Source organism: Phocoena sinus, chromosome 17, assembly GCF_008692025.1.
Source record: "Phocoena sinus isolate mPhoSin1 chromosome 17, mPhoSin1.pri, whole genome shotgun sequence".
NCBI lineage: Eukaryota > Metazoa > Chordata > Mammalia > Artiodactyla > Phocoenidae > Phocoena > Phocoena sinus.
Window position 1 is genome coordinate 430,972 of NC_045779.1, and position 21,054 is coordinate 452,025.

General features: G+C 48.4%; 1 protein-coding gene across 1 annotated transcript in view; it reads right to left on the reverse strand.

Moving 5' to 3' along the window:
• The window catches only part of PRKDC (protein kinase, DNA-activated, catalytic subunit), a 151,149-nt gene that overhangs the window by 24,808 nt on the left and 105,287 nt on the right, over positions 1-21,054 (reverse strand). The window contains 9 exon segments of the mRNA XM_032609378.1: positions 6,472-6,583; positions 7,974-8,082; positions 8,844-9,068; positions 9,637-9,825; positions 10,643-10,781; positions 12,643-12,848; positions 15,203-15,382; positions 17,144-17,275; positions 19,119-19,231. Coding sequence (XP_032465269.1) covers positions 6,472-6,583; positions 7,974-8,082; positions 8,844-9,068; positions 9,637-9,825; positions 10,643-10,781; positions 12,643-12,848; positions 15,203-15,382; positions 17,144-17,275; positions 19,119-19,231 — 1,405 coding nt within the window.

Below are 21,054 nucleotides of genomic sequence, written 5' to 3' on the forward strand. Positions count from 1 at the left end.
TACTGAAGCCCGTGCACCTAGAGCCCGTGTTCCGTGACAGGAGAAGCCACTGCAATGAGAAGCCCGCGTACCACAACGAAGAGTAGCCCCCCACTCGCCACAACTAGAGAAAGCCTGTGCACAGCAACGAAGACCCAACACAGCCAAAAATAAATAAATTTTTAAAAAAAGCAACATATTACATCATGAACACAGCAAAGACAAGTGATGTCACCACACCACAAACAGCAAAGATAAGTGACATCATCCAGATCGTGACACAGGTCATTCTCGACCTCGGTCCCCCTCACAGGAAAACCAACCAACAACACTCAAGGACAAGACAGCACTGGGAAAATCCCACAACATGGGGATGAGGTGAAAACAGCCCCACACCCCAGGGACTGCGAGGGACCCCACTTGAAGGGTGCGAGAAGAAGCCACACTGGGACCGCAGCCAGGGCCCCCGAGCCTACGGTTTCTCCAGTGGGAAGAGGAAAGCCCAGGGCTGTGGGTCTCACCTCCCAGGCATCGCGGGGCTCAGGGTATGACAGAAGACGGGGTGGGGCTTACAACTACCAGGGCTGGGATCCTGCCAGGCAGTCCCAGCAGAGCCCGAGCAGAAATGCTAACCAGTGGCTTCACGTGCCTGAGCCGACACGGTGGCCCAGTCTGACCAGGGAGCTGGGCAGGGCGCGCGTCTGCCCGATTCAGGACCCAAACAATGAGCCTTGCTGGCCTGGAGCGTGTTCTGCCCTCTGCCTGGGCAGGGAGCTAATTCCCAGCCCCACCCACCTGACTGGGAAACCCAGCCGGAGCTCGGGGTACCTGCATAGCCCACGCTGCGACCCTGCTCACAGCAGAACGTGCTCAGAGCGCCTGCCGGTGGACACAGCCAGGACTCCGGCCCAGCAGTCCAGGGAGCTTGGCTCACGGTTCTTTTGGTTCCCAAACAAGAGTCTGGCCAGCCGGGGGCCTGTATGGTGGCCCCTCGCGCACGGGCAGGGAAACCAACCTGCCGAAGAGCCTTCAGCTCACCTAGCCGGGGAACCTCACCAGGGCACGTGGGGAAACCCCACAGCCCAGTGCACCGTGGTGCTGGAGCCTCTCCCTTCCCGTCTGCAGAGGCAAACCGGTGGCCTGCCTAGCCAGGGAATTCGCTGTGCAGTCCCACCTGATCTGGGTCCCCAAACGATGAGTTATGCTGGCCCTGGGGCCAGCTTGGCTGCCTCCCCCGACCCCCTGGGGCAGTACCCCACCTACTGCTGAGCATGGCACCCAGTCCCGGCCACCTAGGAAGCCTGACCAGAGAATGCAGGCAACACAGAGCCATGCTACAGCTGCGCTGGGGCAGGACCCCAGTCCTACCCAACTGTGCTGGGCCAGCGGCACCCCGACCCCCAACCTCAGAGCTCAGGCAGCAGCCTCACCCCAAATACACAACAGCAGGTTCCACCTGCCCAAGGAAGCTACCAGCTGGCACATCCAGAGCCCCAGGCTGAGCTGACTGGTGAAAGACTATCTCTGCAAAGTCTGAACAAGACCATTTACTCAGATGCAGATACCAACATAGGGAACCAAGGATCACGAAAAATCAGCTATGATGCCACCAAAGGAAACTAAGAAAGCTCCATACCTGACCCTAAAGAAATTGAGATCTGTGAACTGTCGGACAAGAATTCAGAATAATCCACTTAAAGAAGTCAGTGAACTACAAGAAAGCACAGACAACTAAGTGAAATTAGGAAAACAATGCATGAACAAAATGAGAGTTTAACAAAAAGACAAAAACCATCAAAAAACAAAAACAGGAATCCTGGAACTGAAGAATTCAACAGAGAGCTTCAAAAGCAGATTCAACCATGCAGCAGATTCAATGAAATTATCCAGTCAGGGGAGCAAAAGAAAACAGAATGAAAAAGAGTGTAGCAGAGCATAAGAGAAACAACACACCCATTATAAAAATCCCAGAAGGAGAAGAGATAAAGAAAAAGACAAAGTACATTTAAAGCAATAATGGTTGAAAACTTCCCTAACCTGAGGAGAGATATGGACACCCAGATCCTTGAATCCCAAAAGACCCCAACAATGCAGGGTTCCAGGGTTCGATCCCTGGTCAGGGAGCTAGGTTCCACATGCTTGTGGCAATTAAGAGTTCGCAAGCCACAACTAAGGAGCCCTCGAGCTGCAACTAAGAAGCCTGCCTGCCGTAACTAAGGAACCTGCCTGCCACAACTAAGGAGCCCACCTGCCACAACTAAGGAGCCCACCTGCTGCAACTAAGGAGCCCACCTGCTGCAACGAAGACTCAGTGCAACCAAATAAATAAATAAATAAATACTTGGAGGGGAAAAAAAAAAGAACCCAAGTAGGTTGAATCCAAACAGGGGTACACCGAGACACATTACAACTGAAGTGTCCAAAGTCCAAGACAAAGACTTTTGGAAGCAGCAAGAGAAAGGCGACATGTCACACAAGGGAACCCTCCCACCCCCCACCCAGTAAGACTATAGGCAAAGTCCTCAAAAGGAACATTTCAGGACAGGAGAGAATGGGGTGATACATTCAAAATATTGAAAGAAAAAAAGAACTGTCAACCAAGAATACTGTATCTGGCAAAGCTGTCCTTCAGAAATGAAGAAGAGATAAACAAAAGCTGAGGGAGTCCATTACCAGACCTGCCTGCCTTACAAGAAAGCTAAAGGGAGTTCTTCAAGCAGAACTGTGATGCTAATTAACATCACAGAAACATATGAAGTTAGTACATAACTCACTGGTAATGGTAACTATAAAACCAAAGTCGAATTCTCTAATACGGCAGTGGTGGTATGTAATTCACTGACAACTCTAGTTTAAAACTTAAAAAACAAATGTATTAAATATAACCATAACTTCAATAATCTGGTATTGGATGCATGATATAAAAATATGTAAACTGTAACATCAATAACCTAAAATGTAAGAGGGATGAGGACACAAAAGCATAATAAAGTTTAAGAATGTTATCACAGTTAAGTTGTTATCAGCTTAAAATCAGGTGTTACAAGATAGTTTATGTAAGCCTTGTGGTAAACACAAAGAAAAAACTGTAGTAGTCACACAAAAGATCACGATGAAGAAGTCAAAGCCCACCAAACAAAAAGTCATCCATCAAATCACACAAAAAGAGAACAGGATAAGCAACAAGGGGTAATGAACCCACAAAACTGTCAGAGAACAATTAACAAAATAGCAACAGTAAGCCTTACCTACTGATAATTACTTCAAATGTAAATGGTTTAGATTCTCCAAGCGATTAAAAAAAACAAGATCCAGGGAGTTACCTCGAGGTCCAGTGGTTAGGACCCCAGGCACTTTCACTGCCGTAGCCCAGGTTCAATCCCTGGTCAGGGAACATAGATCCCACAAGCCATGAGGCACGGGCCGGAAGGAAAAAAAAAAAAAAAAAGATCTCCAACGATATGCTGCCTACAATACACTCACTTTCGCTCTGAAGACACACTGACAAGGGTGGGAGAGATATTTCAAGCAAATGGTAACCTAAAAAAAGCAGGGGTAGCTATACTATACCAGACGAAATAAGATTTTAAGCTAACTGATAAAAAGATACAAGGAAGGTCACTACATGATGATAAAGGGGCCAACTGCCAATCTGTCAAGAAAATACAACGACTGTAAATATTTATGCACCAAACAATGAAGCACCTATAGGTATATAGGGCAAATACTGATAGAACTAGAAGGAGAAATAAACAGCAATACAATAATAGTTGGGGGTTTTAATACCACTGTCAACAATGGACAGATCACCCAGACAGAAAATCAATAAGGAAATAGCAGATTTGAACAATATTATAGACACACACACACAATAAAACAGAAAAACAACACGATCAGTTAAACAGATGCAGAAAAAGCATTTGGCAAAATTCAACACCATTCATGATAAAACAACTTTCATTAAATCAGTATATGAACAGCAAATAACCAGAAAATACAATGAAAAAAAAAAACCCTCTGTTCACAACAGTGCTGAAAAAACCATACATACTTAGGAGCAAATCTAACAAAAGACAGCTAAGATCTCCAGATGGAAAAGATACAGATCTTTGAAATTAAAGAGGACCTAAATAAACGGAGAGACATACCATATTCATGAATTGGAGAACTCTACACTGTTAAGACAGCAATTCCCAAAGTTGATCTAGAGGCAACAAAATCCCAAACTCTGTTTTTCTTTTTTCTCTGGTAGAAATTGATAAGCAGATACTAAAATGTATATAAAAATGTAAGCAACCTAAAATAAACAAAGCAGTTTTCATAAAGGAAACAAAGTTGGAGAACTCACCCTATCTGACTTAAGACTTACTATAAAGCATCAGTAATGAAGACAGTGTGATACTGTGAACAGATATGCATATAAATCAAGGAACAGAACAGAGCATTCAAACACAGACCCACAGACATAACCGTCACTGACTTTCAGAAAAGGTGCCAAGGCAATTCAGTGATACAAAGTAAGACTTCTGAACAAATGGGAGTAGACAACTAGCTATCCATATGGAAAAAGTGAACATGTATCCCTACCTCATACCATCTACAAGAATTATCTTCCACTTGGGGCTTCCCTGGTGGCGCAGTGGTTGAGAGTCCACCTGCCGATGCAGGGGACGCGGGTTCGTGCCCCGGTCCGGGAGGATCTCACATGCCGCGGAGCAGCTGGGGCCGTGAGCCATGGCCGCTGGGCCTGCGCGTCCAGAGCCTGTGCTCCGCAACGGGAGAGGCCGCAATGGTGAGAGGCCCGCGTACCGCAAAAAAAAAAAAAAAAAAAAAAAATCTTCCACTGGATCATAGACCTAAATGTAAGAACTAAAACTACAACATTTCTAGAAGGAAACACAGGAGGATAATTTTGCAAGATGAGCCTGGAGGGACTTCCCTGGTGGCACAGTGGTTAAGACCCCGTGCTCCCAATGCAGGGGGCTCGGGGTTTGATCCCTGGTCAGGGAACTAGATCCCACATGCACGCTGCAACTAAGGAGCTGGAAAGCCACAACTAAGGAGCCCACCTGCCGCAATAAGACCCGGCACAAGGCTGGTCTGGGCTAAAGTCATCCACAGACACAGAACACGGAGGAGTAGGTCTCATCAGAAGCAGGATACAGGCATGTCTCAAAGCATCTCCCACACTGCTTGTTAGTTGCAGAGGAAAGAACAGGGCTTGTACACCAGCAAGACCAGACATAGTATTAACCAGGCAATCAACACTGCTACCACCAGTAAAAGGCAGGAGGACACTCTGCGCTTCCAGATGCGAAGCCGCAGGACGAATACTCCACTTCAGTGGCATTCTGGCTACGGGTATTTCACCCGAACATAATCAGGAGGATACACAGCCAAACCCAAACTGCAGAAAATTCCCCAGGAGTGTCAGTGTCACGAGGGCCTGTTCCAGATTAGGGGGGACCAAAAAGATACATCAATTAAATGTGTACACGACTCTGCACTGGATCCTGTCTTAAGAGACAAATTGCTTTAAAGGACGCTAATGGGACAACTGACAGAACTGAAACTGAGGCTGTAGATTAAAATGAAAACAGAGAAGTGACTACTGTACTGTGGTTCTAAGAATATACTCTTTTTCTTAGGAAAGGTACACCGATAAACAAAGAGGTAAAGAAATAGATGTATGCAACTTACCCTCAAATGGTTCCGAAAATAAATATATGTATGTGGAGAGAAAGAAAAAAATGCTAACGCGGCAACATGTTAAAAAATGTTAAAAAAAAAAAAAAGTATATCTGGGTACAAGGTACACAGGAGAGTTCTACTTTTCTTGTAATCTTTTTTATAGGTAAGAACTTGTCTCAAAATAAAAAGTAAAAAAATTTGAAAAACAAAAAGGATAAAAAGTAAAATTTTAAAAAGCTGTAGTATCAGAGGAAACAGGGTCCAACGGCAAGAATGCCAAACATGGGATCACAGTCCTTCAGTCCTACTGACTGTGTGTTTTTGAATAAAATAACTCACAACCGTTCTGGCTCTATTACCTCTTCTCCGACACATATAGTTAATACCTGCCTAGGATTACCCAGGGCCGTTACAGGTGAGGAAAAGAATCTCAGACCTGGCGAAGTGATGAATACAGCACGTAACAGAGCTGGGAGGTAGGAGGTGGGGGTGTCAAAAATCCAGGTTATAATAACAGAATAACAAGAAGTTGTTAAGCAGTATCTTCTTTGCCGCCATGTCACTCGCCCACATTCAGCCCTGAGACAGGAGCAGAGGGGACGCCCCTGCCTTCTCTCCCCACCCAGCACGGAACGGACCAGGGCACAAAGACGCACGGAGAGTACTGCCAGAACAACCTCAGTGCAAACTGGCCCACGAGGCTCAGACCCCACATTTGTCTAAACCACAGTTTGGGAGAAAAGCTATTCTGGCAACTTCAAAAAAGAAACCACATTCAACTCAGAAGGCTCAGCATCTCACCGATTCGTGATGATGTCATCCCAGACGTTCATGGGGTCCATTTTAGCATCCGGATATCTACTTGTCCAGGTTTTTAGAAGCCTCTTAAGGGGAAGGTGAGATGACAAATTGCCTAAAAATAATATCAGAGTGTGACTATGTCCACGGCTCAGTGACCAGACCACCTTACAAAGCACAGCTGTCAAGTTTCTTGTCCAAATTTAAACGTTTTGTCTTATCTTTCACAACAGGAGCAAAAGCTACCATATTTTAAATATTCTGGCATTAAAACTCAATTTCTTCGGGCCATAGAGGGAAGACGAGGAAATAAACATACACAATCTCTACATTTAGCACAGGTCCACAATCCTCCATCCACGATTCCAAAATCTAAAAAGCACTGAAAACTGACATGTTTTTCACAGAGTTGCAGCCAATTTTCCCGTGTGCAAAATCTGATCTGAATCATCACAGGGCAACTTACAGTCTGTTTACGCCACTCGTGGGGACACCCACCCAGGCGGTGGACAGCCATCAGTCGTGGGCTGACGGGCCACTGCACACAAGGCCCAACCCAGTATGCACACTAGGTGGCTGGAGATAACCCCAAACGACCTGGCCTGGAGGGCTTCGGTAAAGGGATTCACGATAATCCTCATGAAATTTAAATTTCGCACTGCTAATGTTTAAAGCTTTGGTTTTCTTTCAGCTTAAATCACAGTCCTGAGCTCAAAATCTGGATCCTTCATGTATTAGCTTAGGCAAGTTATTTGATCTCTGATGCCCTACAAAACGAGAAGAAAGGATCTACATCTCATAAGGCAGTTATAAAAACTAGAAACTACAGAGATAGAGAAAAGAGATCAACATAGCTCCTGGGATAATACATCATTAATAATAACGCACTTGAAACTCATTCTCCAGATTTAAAACAGAGAACAGCTAGGTAGATAGTTCTGAATACCAACTCTTATTAGTACTCTGAAAAGCCTCCAAAACTGAAATTCAGATTTACAGTCAAGACGTTACCTCTGACTCTGGGTGGCCTCCCATCAGCACCAGGATAAAACCTACTCATCGGCAACAGAATGGCCTTCCAGGTCCGGGCATTGCCTCCCTTGGCCTCACCGTACCAGCTGGCACCCAGGACAGAAGCTCTGGCACCTCAGGGTCAGGCCGGTCCTCTGCGAGCTCCTCTCTCCCGACCACGCCCAACTCGGGGTCCTGCCGGCCGGGTGCTGTCACCCCAGTTTCTCATGGGGCCCTGGACCTGCCTCTGTCTCTGTGGGTGCCATGTGTCAGACCACTACTCCTTGGAAGCTTCTCCAGTGCCCAGAATCACACTTGACCATGTTAAACACTTACTTCAACAATCCCAAATACATACATTTGTAGAATAAACCCAAGGCAGTTTCTAACCCGTACAGTAAGAAACATGTACTATCACTAGGCAAAAAGATCAGAAGCCAAAACTCTTCCGAAATTATAAAAGAAAAACAAGGCAGGTATAAATTGAACGTTACCTTGTTTGCTAATAAAGCTGATGAACTCCTGGATTTCTATGAAAGTCTGCACAGACTGCAATTTGGTGAGTCTACTTCTGTGTAAGAGGACATCAATACTAGAATAATTCTGGAAAGAAGTTAGTTAGCACTGGTTACAAGTCAATTTACTGCATTAGATTTTAACACAGTTCTCAACATGAAACAGCAGCTACCCTATAAACACATCAGTTACACAGGACGTCTCAGAGTGGTTAATAATTAGGTCATGGGAGCAATTAACAAACAGTGTAATTTTCTTTTTTAATTTAGGTTTTCAATTGCATTTCAGTTCAACAAAATCAATAAAAGTAATACAATCGGGTACTGCTACCTCTATTTGCCACCAATTCTTAAAAATCACAACATCCTATAATGTAAAACTGCCAACTACAGAAGCCAATCTTTCTTCTTCGATAAACTTCAAGTGTACTACTCAACCTCAAACACATTTGAAAAGTAGAACAAAGACAGTGAACGTCCATATATGGCAACGACAAATGTTCACAGACTCTACACAAGACACGGCTTTAACAACAGAACGAGCCGACACCAAAGGAGAACACAGAGCCGGGACTGGCGGGGCCTCTGCTCTCAGGTGCTCGTCCACAGTCAGAGAAAGGAAACCCCAAGGGGACACAAGACGTGGAACGTTCTAAAACAGAGAAAGGCACTAAAAGGCCCCAGGACCAAGGCCGGTGTCCACAGGCCTCAGGGGAACCAGGACGCGGGGAAGGTGGGCCCATCACGCGGTCGGTCAGGGGAACCTGCTGCTGTGATTCCCACCCAGGAGTTTACCGATGTCAGAAAGGTCACAGAGATGGCACATTTCCGGCTGGGATGTCATATTACCTGCAAAAACATCTGAATGCAGTTTCTGATGTAATACTCGGCCCTGTCGACGTCATCTTGCAGGAGGTAGAGGAGACTCAGCTCCTGGCTGTAGCGGAGCTCGAGCAGGGCCCTCCGCAGCTCCGAGGTCACCGCCTCGTCCACGAAGGTCAGCAGGGCCTGGTCACCCTCCCCACGGAGCAGGGACTTGAGCCTGCTGCGGATCATGTGAGGCAGGCAGGTCTCCTGAGGAGCAAGAATCGCATCACCACGGCATCTCTGGTGTCATTTTACAGGCCCAGGTGCCAAAGCGATGGTGCTTAATGCTTCAAATGTTAAAGCACCTAAGGCTACAATTTTTAGAACAAGTTCATCTAAAGTGGTTCATTTTATAACCACAAAATACATAGGAACACGGTCTACAGAAAATGGCAACTACTTGTAGCTGAAAGACAACTGGACGTCTGGTACAAAGACAGGGACCTCCAGGCACGGCCGAGGACAGCAGTGCGGATGGGCCAGGCGGGCCCAGCGAGACTGCAATGCCGCGCAGACACAACAGGAAATGTTCTCCCGGTGGTCACGCCAGGGATGCTGACGTTCATTTTTAAAGGCCTCCGCTTACTCTGAAAGGCTGAGCTAAAAGCGGTGAGCAGTTTATTATGCAGTTTGGGGGCTGTCTGGTCGTATAAATACCCTACTGCTGCACAACTACTGCCCTGTTTTTGAACACTTCTAAACAACTTGACTAATGAGAGCACACCTGACCATCTAAAACATTTATTTCCGTGGCCTCAGAAATGACCCCACACACCTGACAGAAGGGTTCACTCCACATCCTGCTGAGATCTGGGGCGCCCTCGCCGTCAGCACTGGCCGTGGAGCAGTACGCCAGCGATTTCCAGTCGGCAAGCTGGTTGTAACACTCGAGGGATGCAAGTTCCCAGAAGTCCTTCTCGGCTTCCGCGGGCTCACCGTCTGCCCACTCTTGTCTATTGAGGGCCTGGTAAGATTATTTTACAAAGTTGCGAACAGTACAAATGAAAACATCTGCACTGTAGGCTGTGTAACATTCGTACTAAGAACAACCATTTTCAGACATATGACAAGAGGAGAAAAAAGGGAAAACAGAGTAACTTGAGTGGAATCTAATAGTCAAATGAGTATTAAAAACCCCAGCCAAGAGGGAACCACGTCTCTGGGAAACTTAACAATGAAGCCAGTGAATAAGCTGAAGACTTTAAATGACCCATAATTTGATGTAAATACTGTAGATTATTTACTACTTACAGAGCTCTCAGAATGGAAATTAGAAAATAAGACGTTTACAGAAAATTGCAGAAGATTCCACCACCTGGATCTCTCACACAGGCCGCAGACCTGAACTCCAAGTATGTAGCTGCTACACATCCACACTCGGCCACAGGTAGCTCAAACACAAACCTGAACTTCAGTCATGTTCCCAAAACCAACTCTTACCTACCTCTTTATAAATTTTTTACTTCCTGAATGAACACAATCTACTCAAATGGAAATTACATAATAATATCAGATACTGAAGTAACATCTTACAATTTTATCGTACTTGGTAAAACATGCTTTCTTTTATTCAGTGACGTTTTCTTAAAAAGAGTAAGGGATAACAATACTTAGCTCACATGCGGTTATTATGAAGCCATTTTCTGATGCTAATCTTTGTGTAAATTCTAAGGAATAAAAGCTGAAATACTTGAAGCTCTAAATTCTAAAGCTAACAATTTTTCCATTCAGAGATCAAAAGTGTTTAAGCAACTAACACACTTGGTAGAGATCAACTTTACCTCGTTATACAGCCGCGCAGCTTCAGAATAATCACTTCTCGCTTCTGCTAGTAACGCGTCCTGTGTGATCTGCTTTGTTCCTATCTCACTGCTGAAAATACCACGGAGGGTGTCATACTCTCCAATCGACCTGTACAGCCTATAAAACAAACCAAAAGAAAAAAAATAAGTCCAAATCAATGAATGCCCCAGTATTTTTTAAGTCTTTACTCTAATGAAATGATATTAAATCAAGATGTCATACGTTATAATTAACCAAAAAAGATACGTTATTCTTGTTTTGTAAAAATATGAAATCTAAAAAATTTTGAAGTTACCATTAAGTTTTACTACTTTAGCCGTACTGAAGGCAGAAGTTATTCTACAGCGCATTTAAAGTAAAATCTGAAAATTATAGGTTTACAATGCGTAAGTTAACTCATTAAATGAGCCTGTTCTGTGTTAATTCATTGCTGAGACACTGCTCTTATCTGTGGTAACCTATCTGGAATCCTTGTCTAGTCCTAAAATTTGGAATGTAGTTAAGAACCCCAAAGCAGGTGAATTAGTCCTGGTCCTAGAGATGACACGTTTTACTCCACGTTCTATGGCTTTCTCAATTCTACTGACAGCCTGGACACGGGCTAGAGCATTCATCTCTGCCGTTAACACAAATCTGCTGGTCCGTCAGCCAAGCTCCCCCTTTAAGGTAGTCTCAAGTGTTCAGTAAGTTCGCTCCCTTTTCTCTAGAGACTTCTTCCCACCTTCTGAGTCCCCACACAAATGTCCTCTCTTCCTAACCCTGCAGTCGCCTGACCACCGAGCTGAGGACCACTTCCCTCCTGGTCTTCCTGAGTTTGGTGCTTCCCTGGGTATGAAATTTCATGTGTTTATTACATCAAAAAGCCCCACGGGTTCTCTTTCAGAGCCCACTGACTCCAAATTTAGACCAAAAAAATCTAATAGCTATAGCTCTCTTACTGCCCTGCTCATGGGGAGTTAAAGGTAACAAATCAGAGGCAGAGGTAGGGAGGTGGGAAAACAGCCCACGGCCCAGGAGTCCAAGAGGAGAGGAAGCTACAAGCATTCTCCAGGAATTCAGAAAACACACCAGCCTTAGGTCCACCCTACACTGGCCCCCGGTCCCTGGACCACATATGCTGTAGTGTGGTCAAAACAATGATGTAGGACTTCCCTGGTGGTCCAGTGGCAAAGACCCCGTGCTCCCAATGACCAGGGGCCCATGTTCGACCCCTGGTCCGGGAACTAGATCCCACATGCATGTCGCAACTAAGAGCGGGTTTGCATGCCACAACTAAAGATCCCGCACACTACAACGAAGACCCGGCACAGCCAAATGAACAATTAAAAATAAATAAATATTTTTAAAAATTCTGTTTGAAAGGAATGCACAAACATAATATAAAAAGTGTGAGGAAGCCTTAATAAAGCTAGAAAAAAAATGTTTAAAAGTTTAGGCCCTTAAAAGCTGTGTGCTTCGTTTATCCAGACAACACCCAAGACCTGAGACTCTGCCCCCTGAAACTCCCAAGCGCACAAGGCGTCACTACTGCCCATGGCCACGCCAGACACAAGAGGGTAAGGACGCCCGCGGGCAGAAGCAGCCCCCGCAGAGGCCCTTCCTCCCGCCCAGGGTGCTGCCTGCGCCGCTGGCGGTGTCTAACCCGCGCTGTGCTGCTGCCGGCGCCTGGCGCAGAGCCTCGCTACCCACCACGGCACTCAGTTCAGAGAGACAGGAGCGACCATGCACCAGCGGCGAGGCAACAACCCCCGCTCTCACTTCCACTCTTACACCCAGAACCCGAAGACCTAAAAACTAGTGTTACAGAAAAGAAGCGCAAGTGAATTTCACCCGAATCCAGCATCCTCAGAATTAGGCACTGGCTTTCTTATGATGAAGCCTCACGTAACCGAAACGGAATTTGTTTTTCCCAAATAAACGAAGTAACTGTATCAGATATATTGGCCTCGGCCCCAGCGGGGTCGGGGCCCAGGCGTACCTGGCGAGCTCCATCCATCTGCTGACGGTGGCGGGGAGGCCGGGCCTGCCCCGAGCGCGCTTGGCAGGAGGCTCCTGGGGCAGCAGGTGCAGCAGCGCTTCCTCCAGCAGGTGGATGGCCCCCGGCTGCTGCAGGCCCGCCAAGCCGGCGCTGCTGACCACGGCCGGGTCCAGGCTCAGCAGGTCGGCGTGTCGGCAGCTGACCTCCTGCGAAGACAGACACGGCGGCCCTCTAGCCCACGGCTCCCCAGCCACCTCTGCCAGCAAGGACCTCGTTCTGCTAAGCACGAAGGTCTGACGTTCATGGTGCAGAAAGCACAAGCTCCTCTGTGTGATTCTGTTAAGCCTTCCCTCCACTTGCTCAGAGGAGGAAATGATCTCTCCTTACTGCACACTTCCAATCCAGGATTAATTCAGAGCAACAAAGCCACTAGTGGACAGTGAGGGTTTTACACATTTGCTGTATGTCCAGACCACAACCGCAGTTTCCCGGAACGTATACCCTGGAGAGACGAGGAGAGCATCTGAGACACAAAGATCGCACACCCAGCCACTGCAGAGTAGGTGCGCTCACCCCCACTACCTGGCAGCCTCCTCACGTCTCCCCACCCCGGGGGCTCACGTGCTCAGCAACAGGGAATGGAGGGCTTCGGGAATTATCATGTTGACCTTTACTTTGTAACTCTCAATTTGAGAGTTCTGTATATGCAAAAATAACGAAAAGTGAGCCCCAAACCAATAGAGAGAACAGTATGGCTAGTAGGACAGCATCTCATGACGACAGACCTGCGTCTGCATGCACATCTGGAAGGGCACCTGCCTCCCGCCCTGCGAAGCTGCTGGGCCTGGAACCCTCGCTGAGACTGACCAGCTACCACCGAGCCAACTTGCATTCAACACCAGGGGTCTTGGAAGAACACAGATTCTCCAAAGCAAGCAAACAAACAAAAATGCTTGTCACTCTTAGCTGGAGCTAGTGGTACAGGAAAGAAAATCCAAACAAAATTCTATTTCCATGAACAACACAGCAGGACTTCCCTGCTGGCGCAGTGGTTAAGAATCCGCCTGCCAATGCAGGGGACACGGGTTCGAGCCCTGGTCCGGGAGGATCCCACATGCCGCGGAGCAACTAAGCCTGTGCGCCACAACTACTCAGCCTGCGCTCTAGAGCCCGTGAGCCACAACTACTGAAGCCTGTGTGCTCCAGGGCCTGCGTGCTACAACTACTGAAGCCTGCACGCCTACAGCCTGTGCTCCGCAACAAGAGAAGCCACTGCAATGAGAAGCCCATGCACCACAACTACTGAGCCTGCGCTCTAGAGCCTGCACGCCACAACTACCGAGCCCGCGCACCACAACTACTGAGCTCATGCACCACAACTACTGAAGCCCGCGCACCTAGAGCCCGTGCTCCACAAGAGAAGCCACCGCAACGAGAAGCCCGTGCACCTCAACCAAGAGTAGCTCCCCGCTCACCGCAACTTGAGAAAGCCCGCACGCAGCAACAAAGAACCAACGCAGCAAAAAATAGATAAAATTAAATCTTTAAAAAACAAAATCGCTTCGGGATAAAATGTAAAGAGAAACTTATTTTGAAATACCGGCTGATTCAATATAACTTCTCAAGCCTTGTCTTTGGCATCACCAGGAGAAAGCCAATGAAGGAATTCTACTTGTAAATTATAAACCAATAAAAATAGAGTATATAAAAAGAAACTGTATTAACAGTTTCACGCTACAACAAAAAAGTACGAAGTAAGAATACTAAGTACTTCATCTCCGGAATTATTACCCAATCAGTTTGCAAACCAAAGCTACTGATAAATAACACCAAAGAATGTAATTTTTAAATTATTCCAGGGAGGTAACTAGTTACAAAAATACTGAAATGAATCCAATGGATTTTCTATTAGGGACTTTTGTAACGATCCATGGTTTGAACGGCAAAGAAAACATTTCTTACATGAAAGAGTAATCTTCCAGTAAGTGTGTTTAGTGCGTACAAAAGTCCGTCTACACTAGTTCTCCGCTCGAAGATCACAGCCTTCAAAGCCTTCTCTGAGGGCGGCCTCACAGCGCCCACAACAGTGCACAGCCCACCCCGGCCGAGAGGCGGCCTGCCGACCTGCCTCTCCTCAGCCTGCACCACCCCGGGCTTCTGCATCACTCGGCCCTCGTGCCCTTCCGCCTCTGCCTGTCTACCGCCTGGCCCGAGCCCGCCTGTGCCTCCGTCCCCTGCCCACAGCCAGGCAAGGGCTGCACCCACGTCCCCAGAGGACGGCAGGAGGACTGGGCGCCACGCGACACGCAGGTGCGAGCAGAACACTAAGGGGACTGGCTGGTTTAAGACCTGAACAATTTTATATCAAGTTTGATTTCATCACTCCATCATATGTAAGTTTTTTTTTTTAATACAAATAAATTGCGTCTAACCATCTGGGAAGAAGCGGCCCCATCACAGGACATGTGCTCTGTTAAAACCCTCGTTTCAACTAAGAAGCCAACGGAGTCGCTAGATGCCGGCGTGCGAAGGGCGGGAGACAGTGCGCGCGCGGCCTCACCTGGATACAGGACACAAACGGAGGGAAGAAGAGGAAGGTGGTGCTGAGCAAGTGAGTGAAGTCCTGCAGCAGCTTCTGGGTGGCGCCACGCCTCTCAGACGCGGTCCTGTGCTTGTCCATCTCCTTCAGGATCCCGGAGCACAGGCTGCTGAAGAGCTGCTTCGCGATGAGCGGATCCCTCTGCAGGACATTCCGGAGGAGCACAGACTGGGGTGACTCACCCACAGCACCGGAGCCGAACCCAAACACACAAGCTGCTGCCCACACGGCCACGCCGACAGCCGCAGCCGTCGACGGGGAGGGTTCGGAACTTAACCCAGCACATCTGTTATAAAAGGCACGACGGCACGGATTCCAGACCCAGAGTACAGACTCAGAAGCTGGCTCAAGTCCTGCGTGAGTCTGGACCTGCGGGTCCCTGCCCCGGGCCAGGGGGACACAGGGCCATCCCTGGGGACTGAGAGCAGCCTGGAGACATTGGAAAATGGCCCTGAGCTTAGACGACAGGCCAGAGCCCCATCACCGTGGCCATTTAATCCCTTGACGCCAGCAGGAGCCACCTCCGTCCTGCGTGGAGGGTGGCCAGGCTGACGGACACAGTCAGTCCCTCCCACTGTCCCCGGGCACAGACCCCAGTGCTGAGAACGGCTCCCAGCAGGCAGCGTCTACATTTTTTAAATGAAGGCATGAAAGCAAGAATACATAAAATTTTTAAATTATTTTGTTTGGTAAAAGCTGTGTCTGAATAAAAACTATAATTTGATTTTTCTTTATTTTATGTTGTTCATTACTCTATTTTAGGTAATGTATTTGTCTTATAAAAAGTCATAAGGGTTCTTATATAAAATTTTAGAAAATACGCATCAGGAAACAAGAAGAAAATAAATATTGCCCATCGTTACACTCCACGGAGACGGTTACTGCCAGGTGGGCCTCTCACTCTGCTACGTGGGGTCCACTTAGTCTGTCAGGGGGCTTCCACGTCTACACCCACTGACTCTTGTGTACAAATTCCTTCCTCTACACGTGAATCTGCACGTGGGACAAGCGGCCCAGAACCTCACACACACACACACACACAACAGTGCCGCAGGGGAAGTGGTGGGACTCGCGCGTCTGCAATCTGGTCACACTGGGGGCTCACTCAGGTGCTCCGGTGACGTGAGCCGTCCCCACGGAGGGAAGCTGGGGGAGGGGACACAGGACTTGGGCTATTTTTGCAAATTCCTGTCACTCTGTAATTATTTAAACAAAAATCTTACCAAGCAGTATGGGCTACACAGACATAATCCATTACTATCATCAACATTAGTACTGCCAGTTAAGTGCCGTAAAATATGAGGCATCACGTTTCAGCACCTACAGCACAGTCATGTATTACGTGATATGTATGATACCCTTCGATTATAAACAGTACTTCAATTAAAGTCAAAGAAACCTTGATCAGACTTTGCAGAGATAAATATCCTGCTTCTGTCAGAGAATTCAGTGAGAAAACTTCCCTCACTCCCAGTACACTTATCCCCGAATGGCTGAGAAAAGTACTCCCCATCCCCGGCTAATAAGACAATTACCAGAGAAGGACACTGATCCCACTGTCGCTCTCTCGATCCTTCCCCGAAAGAGCTCTCTTGATCCTCCCCAGAAAGAGGATTTTGTATAATCAATGATTTAAGTGACTTAGCAACTTACACACTGTTTCATTCCCACTGACATTACTGGTGAGAAAAACAGACTCAGTGTGTGACTGGCACACAGAGACACTGGGCCCAGAGCAAAGTGTCTCGATGGTACCCCGTGTCAGGGTCTCACAGAGCTAGGAAGCGGCAGAGCCATGACTGGGGACAAGGCCCTTCACTGAGCCCACCGTGTGGGACAGATCAGCACCTCTGCCCTGCAAAGAGGCAGCCCTGCGAGCATGAGGTGGGTTCCAGCACCGACCTGGGCCACAGCCTGCAAGGGGGTGATCAGGCTGCTGTGCGGAATCTGGATGTCAGGAAGGTCTCCACGACGGTAACTTCTGTACAGGACGACGTGGGCCTCGTGCTTCATTTTTAACTCACTCTTCATCTCCTATAGTCGTTAGCAACGGAGGAAGATTAGAATTCTCAGTTAAGAATACCAGTAGCCGGCTTCCCTGGTGGCGCAGTGGTTGTGAGTCCGCCTGCCGATGCAGGGGACACGGGTTCATGCCCCGGTCCGGGAAGATCCCACATGCCGCAGAGCGGCTGGGCCCGTGAGCCATGGCCGCTGAGCCTGCATGTCCAGAGCCTGTGCTCCACAACAGGAGAGGCCACAGCAGTGAGAGGCCCGCGTACCGCAAAAAAAAAAAAAAAGAAAGAATACCAGTAGCGTGTGAGCTATGAAACTGTCAGCACCCACCACTAACAGAAAAGTGAATCAGGGACTTCCCTGGCGGTCCAGCAGTTAAGACTTTGCCTTCCAATGCAGGGGGTGCGGGTTCGATCCCTGGTCCCACATGCCTCGTGGCCAAAAAACCAAAACAGAAAACAGAAGCAATATTGTAATGAATTCAATAAAGACTTTAAAAATGGTCCTCATCAAAAAATCTCTTGCAAAAAAAAAGTGAATCAATGACAATTTCTAACCAAGACGGTTTAGTCACTATGCTTTACCAGTCTGGCAAATGATAAATCTGGAACAAAAACCACTGTCAGATGAACAGTGAAGATTATTTAAATATTTATTACAAAGAAATCTGAGTTTCTCTGAAATCAGAGAACTTGATTTAAAACTTTTTAAAGCCATAAACGAGAGGCTGTGTTTCCAGTCTGACAAACCTCGCGATGAGCCCCACCCTGCCGGCCCTGCTCTCCCCACGCGGGGCCCATGCGACGCTGCCGGGAACGCACCTCTGCAGCTGCTCCCTCCGCAGGGACCGTCTCTGCGGAGCCCCCCACTCCAGCCTCTTTAACAGGCTCCCCAGCGTGCTCATCTCCCCTGGTTAGTTTCCGGCGCTGCCCCTGCTTTCTGTCTGCTGTACACACCGGACCACAGCTCTGCCATCAAGCACTCAGGTGACACGCCCCCAGCTGGCGAGCGCGCCCAACACTGAGCGCGGGTCATCCCCACCCTCTCCCTGAGAGCCTCGGGGGTCAGCCCAGTGCCTATGCCCCCAAGCCCACTCCTGGCTCCCCAGAAGCCCAGGCAGGATTCAGACTGAACGAGGGGCTCGCAGCTCAAACGCCTCCGGTGGAATGGGGTTGGCAACAGGCCTGAAGTGTTGCATTAGTTGCGCTGGTTGCCACAGTTACAGGGATGAGAGGGAGGTGAAAGCACGTTTTCTTTCCACAGGAGACCCAGGGGAACCATTTAACCACCCCGTGCTCAAATTTGGAAGTTAAGTGGCTGAGGATTTAAGCTGAGTTAGAACAAGACAGGGCTTTCACTCACAATCTGGCCCGGTAACAGCTGGGCATCATCACTGATCTGTATCTCGCACTGGAGCCAGGGCTACACAAACTCTCCCGTCACGTCCACATTTTGAGGAACGTCCAGCCACCGGTTCGTGCCACACGTGTGGCTGCAGCGGGCAGCTCAGCCCCAGCCCTTCTCCTCGCCCACCCCCGTGGCACCTCCAGCAGCACACCCCCCTGCTCACAATGGCTTGCTGGTCCCGAGCTGGGTCAGGGCTCTGGCCTCGGCGTCGAGAGGGGCTGAAGCTGGGAGGCAGGACCCCAGGGGGACGGGCGGTCTCGTCTCCACCATGTGGAGAAAGCCCGTCTGTCCAGACAGAGCAGCCCCCGAGGGGAGGGCGGACCGGAGCAGCTCAGGGGACCCCCAGTGGGCTGCCGCCACAGTCGGACTCTAGACCGACAGGGAGCCTGTGTCCTCGGCACACGTCCTCTGACAGACAACAGCCATTTCTGATCAAATGCTAGAAAGAGACACAAACCTTCTCTCGCTTTTGCTCAGCCACACCTTTCCTGGCATAAATCAAACTCAGTTTTTCTCGGTCCTTTAGAAACCGTCTGCGTAATCGCAATATTTCTGCCCGATTGTCTGGACCTGAAGAACAGAAAACAGGCTGGTTATTCGCGGCCGACTTTGTCCTCCTCCCCAGAATCCCTGACACAAAAGCGAGGCTGTCTCTGAGCTCCATCTTTTACCTCCCCTTAGTTTTGTTCTCAAAACAAAGCCGCACAGGAAACCGCTGACCACTTCGGGAAGCTGGCAAACAGCAAGTCGTGCCGCCTCGGTGCCGACCGACGGCCGTGCGGAGAGAACCGGCAGAGGCCAGACAGCACCCGGGGACAGCGGAGAGGGCTCGGGGACGCGAGGCTGGGGCAGAAACCCTGGGGGCCGTGAGGACTCCTGGAATCCGGGGCCGCCCCGGCACCAGGCCCTGGGCCTGCAGGCAGGAGGGTGGAGATCTGGCCTCTAGGGGACCAACCAGCACAAAAGGGGGGCTTCTGCGCCATGGTGGAGGCCAGTCAGCACACGCCCAACGTGCAGCCACCCCTCCAGACACTGTTTATCGCCCCGGCTGGAACACAGCTAAAGCCGGAAGCCACCAGTTGCTTGAGGAAAGCTTCAAATAGGAAAAACAGAACCAAACTATAGCAAAACAGCAAAAGCTGAAAGCAGGCCGTCTAGGAAGGAAATTCAAAAAATGATCATTTATCAGAAAGAGCAGAGTAGATATTGCAACAGTGGACCGATGGGATGTTCAGAGACTAAAAAGGCTCATGGAAACTAAAAACAGGATGTCATCACTTGAAAGCATAGGTTAGAAGATAAGGTTGAAGACATGCCCCAGAATAGAGAACGAAAAGGGTAAAAACAGGGACTTCCCTGGTGGTCCAGTGGTAAAGAATCCACCTTCCATGGCAGGGGACGCGGGTTCGATCCCTGGTCGGGGAACTAAGATCCTACATGGCGGGGGGGCGGGGGGGCGGGGGGGCGGGCGGCAACTAAGCCCACGCGCCGCAGCTAGTGAGCCCACGCACCTCAACAAGAGATCCCGTGTGCCTCAACGTCCCACATGCCACAACTAAGACCCAACGCAGTCAAAATTTAAAAATAAATAAAATATATTTTTTTAAAAGGGTAAAAACAGAAAATTAGAAGGCTAATCCATTAGGTCTGATAGTCAAACAGAATCCCAAAAAGAGAAAACTGACACTTGGAAATCATCATCAAAATCATCCACGGGAGAGGACGGAACCCTTTTCATAATGGAAAAGAACACGAAAAAGAACGTATATAGATACACATATATGCGTAACTGAATCACTTTGCTGTACAGTAGAAATTAACACAACGTTGTAAATCTATACTTCAATAAATTTTTTAAAAAAATAAATAAAATAAAATGTCTAGAGCAATGAAAAACAAAAACAAAACAGACAAACAAACAAAATCACCCAAGCAAAAATATTCCAGAACCGGAAAACAGGAGTTAGCAGCCTGAAAGGGCCTTCCTCAAGCCCAGGAAAATGGACTAAAACAGACCTGCACCTAAGGACCCTTTTGTGACGTTTCCTAAAACTGGTCTTAAAGAGAAGATCCTGAGAGCATCCCCAGAGTAAAGACCCTGTCCTCACAAAGGACCATGACGAGGCCACACCAGGCTCCTCAGAGCCCAGAGCTCTGTCCCCACAAGCACCAGTGCCTGCAAAGCAGTGAATAGCATCGCGTCACAAGAGCCACCGTGCTGACCCCTACCCTGGAAGGTCTCCGGGGAGGTGCCCCCCAGGAAGGAGGACCAGACCGAGGAAGGACAGTCCGGGGCCAGCAGCCTGGACGCAGCACTCGGAGGCTCAAGGGAGATTTCACACAGACAACAGCTGTGCAACTCAGAGGAAACTAGGGGACAAATGTGTAGAAAG